Source organism: Hyaena hyaena, unplaced genomic scaffold (genome assembly GCF_003009895.1).
Source record: "Hyaena hyaena isolate Hyena2069 unplaced genomic scaffold, ASM300989v1 scaffold_779, whole genome shotgun sequence".
In the NCBI taxonomy this organism is placed as follows: domain Eukaryota; kingdom Metazoa; phylum Chordata; class Mammalia; order Carnivora; family Hyaenidae; genus Hyaena; species Hyaena hyaena.
In genome coordinates, this window is record NW_024081413.1 from 910815 (window position 1) to 915891 (window position 5077).

Sequence of the window (5077 nt, forward strand, 5' to 3'; positions counted from 1 at the left end):
GGGACTCGAACCCACGAACCATGAGATCAAGACCTGAGCTGAAGTCAGACGCTTAGCCGATTGAGTCACTCAGACGCCCCTCCAATTCTTTAATTAACTGTAAATGAGTTTATAGCTTTCCCATTGTTAATAAGGGTACTACAAAACAAAATCCCTTGATATTCTTCTCTACAGTGAATAAGGAGGCATCCATAAAGACACTAATATCCCAGATAAAAAACAACATTGGTAGAAAATGAATTATATTGCTAAAGTTCTTCTGAGTTCTTCCTCTCTATGTAAGTCTAAGATGATATTTGAAAATTGTCTGGTGCAAATAATTATCCAGCCACCAGGTGTTCCATCCCTGGAGCATTTCTTTAATGGGTGTTTTATTGAGTGGGCTCTCTAAATGATAGCCTTTTCTATATTAACAAAATGTTTGAATTCATTTAATTATAAATGAAAATACTGTGACAAGTATTTCTTCTCATTTTCAATCATTTTTCAAAATGATTGTTACAAATTCTTCTATTTAAAAACCAGTTATGATTAGATGGCAGGGTATTTCTGAAATACTATATTGAAATTATTTGCTAGTCTCATTCTTATTTAATTTATTTATTTAATGAACTTTTATAATTAAGAATTTTTATGTACCAGACCATTTAAAATACATGTGAGTAAACAAGCATAAGTGGGCTTTATTTGCTCTCAAAATTAGACAGGAGTTTCACTAGCACACACACACGTACACACATGTGCTTACACACACGTACACACACATACACTGTTGTACACTTCCCCTTTAGTGTTTGCACGTCCCTAATAAGGGAATGGTAGAGATTACAAATACAGAAAAACAAATCACCATGTGCTTTAACTGTGTGTAAAAGTATCAGATATGCAGAGCCTGGAATTTAATTTTCTAGCCTGATTCTACTGATTCTATCTAGATTTCTGATGATGAGCTTCTTTATTTTTCTCCTTATTTTCTTTCCTGTCTTCTTTCTTCTCTCCCCCCACCCCTCTTTCTTTTGCTCTTTCTTTTCTGATCATGAAGTTCTAATGGGCAGAGAGAGATGTTTTTCTCTTTTCCCTTCTTCATGTCTAACATTTTCTAGTAGGGAAAGTGGCATCAGACTTAGGTGGATTCTAGTGTTGCTTTACCCTCAAGTAAGAATAGGATAGCAGAATATGAGGAGAATAAATTGTGTTCATTCTGAATGGAAACAAAGAAAGGTTACAGTAATATTTTACATTTCACTAGGAATCTAGACAAAGGGAGAAGAGGAGAATTCACTAATGAGAAGTCAATAATTGTCTCTGGTGTGCACAAAGAATTGTGCAAACACTCGGCAGAAAGAATCTCCATGCCTAATGACACCCAGTTCCATCCTTCTTCGTTCCTCCTCCTGGGTATCCCAAGGCTAGAAGATGTGCATGTCTGGATTGGATTTCCCTTTTTCTTTGTGTATCTTGTCGCACTCTTGGGGAACGCTGCTGTCCTGTTTGTCATCCAGACTGAGCATAGTCTCCATGAGCCGATGTACTATTTCCTGGCCATGTTGGACTCCATCGACCTGGGCTTGTCCACAGCCACCATCCCTAAAATGCTGGGCATCTTCTGGTTCAGCCTCAGGGATATATCTTTTGAAAGCTGCCTTTCCCAGATGTTCTTCATCCACTTCTTCACTGCCATGGAGAGTGTTGTGTTGGTGGCCATGGCCTTTGACCGTTACATTGCCATTTGTAAACCCCTTCGGTACACCATGATCCTCACCAGCAAAATCATCAGCATCATTGCAGGCATTGCTCTTCTGAGGAGCCTATGCATGGTGGCCCCTCTGGTGTTTCTCCTCCTGAGGCTGCCCTTCTGTGGGCATCGTATCATCCCTCATACCTACTGTGAACATATGGGCATTGCTCGCCTGGCCTGTGCCAGCATCAAAGTTAACATAATATTTGGTCTTGGGGATATGTCTATTTTATTATTGGATGTGCTTCTTATTACTCTTTCATATGTCAGGATCCTCTATGCTGTCTTCTGCCTGCCTTCCTGGGAGGCCCGATTCAAAGCTCTCAACACCTGTGGCTCTCATATTGGTGTCATCTTAGCCTTTTTCACACCAGCATTTTTCTCTTTCTTGACACACCGTTTTGGCCACAACATTCCCCAATATATCCATATCCTCTTAGCCAACCTATATGTAGTTGTTCCACCAGCTCTCAATCCTGTAATCTACGGTGTCAGGACCAAGCAGATTAAGGAGCAGGTTTTGAGGATTTTTTTAAAAGACAATTAACCATTGATAGTCTTAGAATTACAGTTCATATTTGCTCCCTTTGACCATTTGAAGGGGGTTGTTGTCTAAAAGGAAGAGAAGTAGCAAAGGTAAATATGAACAGTAATAATATTTCTTTCTCTATAATCCTTTGAATTTAAAGATAATAGATTTATTGGTGATAATCTTATAATGTGTAATTATTACATCTCCTACAAAGTTGTTATATTTATGCTACTTGATAACCAAGGCAGTTCTATAAAGTTATTGTATTCACAAATTTTGAAATGAAAGTTTGATGCTTAGGATTGCTAAAAGATTCATCTAAAAATTCAGCTGTTAATGAGAAGTAGATTATTAAATCAGGTAGTTTTAGAATGACCAGAGGAAATATGAGTGCAACAGAATGAAATTTCTTCAAGGATTGTAGATAATTTTGGTGATAGAAGCATTAAAATAATAACAGTGACATTATTTAACTCACTAGGATTTACTCTTCTAAATAATCTACTTACATTAACACACTTATTTCTTATGTGAATTCTATGATGTGGCTACTCTTAATATTTTCATTTTCATATAAGTAAACTGTGGATTAAAAAACTCTCCACAAAAATTATGATTGAGATTTTGACTCCAGGTATCTAGAGAAATAGTAGCCATGCATTTAGAAATGAAATAAAGAAAGCAGAGACTATGGTGCATAACAATGAAAGATATATTTATTAAATGAATATTCATTAACTTCTATACGTACTCAATTATATGTCACTCTTTGGTGATAGACAAATGGAAAGACAGAATCCTATGTCCTGAGAAAGCAATGGTGGGAGTTAGGCTATTAAGGCAAAGAACATTATACTATAAGATTACATATTAAATTATATTTGGAAAGTGCTTTTTAGAAACTTTGTAATAGTATTTAGCAAATATCCCAAAAGCTGGGCCAATATATTAAAGTTAGCCTCTCAAAACTAGAAATATATTTTACTTTTTTGAATTTCTAAAATAATGATATGGAAAATTATTGACCTAGTCATAAAGGAAATTTTGGAGTTTTTTGTTTGTTTTGTTTTGATTTTTAAGAAGAGGTTATTTGAAACTACATTCAAGAGAGTCTACTGGGGTTGTGTTCTCTTTTACTTTAAGACTTCTCCACACTGTTTTCCAGAAGGTGTTATGCTGAGCGAAATACGTCAGACAGAGAAGGACAAAAAATCCATATGTTTGCATGTATAGGAGGATTAGGAGAAACTTAACGGAGGAGTTTCTACTCCCATGGGGGAGTAGAAGGGGGGAATTAGTGGGGGAGAGGGAGAGAGGCAAACAATGAGAGACTCTTGAATGCTGAGAACAAACTGAGGACTGATGGGTGTGGGGGGGGGAGGGGGGAGATGGACATGGAGGAGGGCACTTGTGGGGATGAGCACTGGGTGTTATATGGAAACCAACTTGACAATAAACTATTTGTAAAAAAAAAAAAAAGAAAGAATTCTGATTCTTTATGAGCATGGAAATTCTACTGCATGACCAGAAAGTGTCATAGAAAAATAAAAAATTTAGATATGGTCTTCTAAATCTTGTAGTTAATTAGAGCAAAGATACTGTAAATAGGATAGCATAAATATTCAAATACAATATTTGTTAACAATATTCATATACTACAGTTAAATGTGTTGTATTAACAAATCTACTAGACCAAGAGAGCACACCAGGGCAGTTTAATAAAGAGACATTAGACAAATTAATTGTCAAGCTGGTCACTATATGCAAATCCTCTGACTCTAAATAAGATAACAAAGCTTTAGTCATCTAATTTGACAACAGAGGAGCTTATCTATTGGTTTTAACAAACCAAAATCATATCACATTCAGACATAAGTAAATATAAAAATTAGTAACATTATTTACAGCAACTTGGGCCTTTGGATGAAATAATCCCAGTAAGAAAAAAAAAATGTTCCTGAAGATCTTTGAGGAAGAATATATAGCTTGCAAATATGAGTTTTAGTAATCAGAAGATAAAAATTAAAAATACTTGATTGGCCCATGTAAGTTATACATGAATGGTGTTTGGTGATATTTCCAGCTTTATTTTTCTTCCAGGAACATGGGGGGATTACATGTGTCCAACCTCTTGCAGTTAGACTTAGTCATGGGACTTGCTATGGCAAATAAAATATTTGTAAAAGTGACCTGATCTATGTCAATTTTGAGAGGAAACATTTAAGAGTGATTATGTGCTTTTCCACTTCTCTTCCCCTGGTTTTATGTACCCTAAAGGCTTTTGTTAATATGCCATTTCATAAAATTCTGGTGCCTTCACAAGAATGGATCCTCAAGTAACTTCAGTAGAGTCCTTCCCCACCCCAAAACTTTGTATTAGTCATGTAGTATGAACAAAAATTAAACCTTTGACTCTTCAGCACCCTGAAATTTGGGAGAGGGTAGGGGTTACCTTATCATAATATAGAGTATATGAAATGATGCCATGCCCAGGGACAGGAAACAGTCCAAATGTGTGTTTAGCCAAGATTAGCCAAGTTTTTCCTGAAGAACAAAGTTGGAAGACCTGTTCTGCCAGAATACAAGACCTGCTCTAAAGCTGAGGTGAAGACCTATAGCAAACTATAGTGATTGGAGAGTGTGCTTTGGTGCAGGCGTAGAAAACCAGTCCAATGAAGCTGCGTTGAACCCAGAAACAGACCTACAGATACATGTTTGCTTGAATTATGGCAGAAAGAGCATGGCATCACAGTGACAAAAGATACTGTCAATAAAGAATACTGGGTCAATTGGAAAGTCATATGAAA

The 5077-nt window shown here is 36.3% G+C and overlaps 1 protein-coding gene across 1 annotated transcript; it reads left to right on the forward strand.

Annotated features, from left to right (window-relative positions):
* Nucleotides 1-1346: 1346 nt before the first annotated feature.
* On the forward strand, nucleotides 1347-2285 carry LOC120221446 (olfactory receptor 52E8). The gene has a single exon (XM_039218842.1). It carries the CDS (start codon nucleotides 1353-1355, stop codon nucleotides 2283-2285), a length of 933 nt encoding a protein of 310 aa, XP_039074773.1. The 5' UTR covers nucleotides 1347-1352.
* Nucleotides 2286-5077: the final 2792 nt, after the last annotated feature.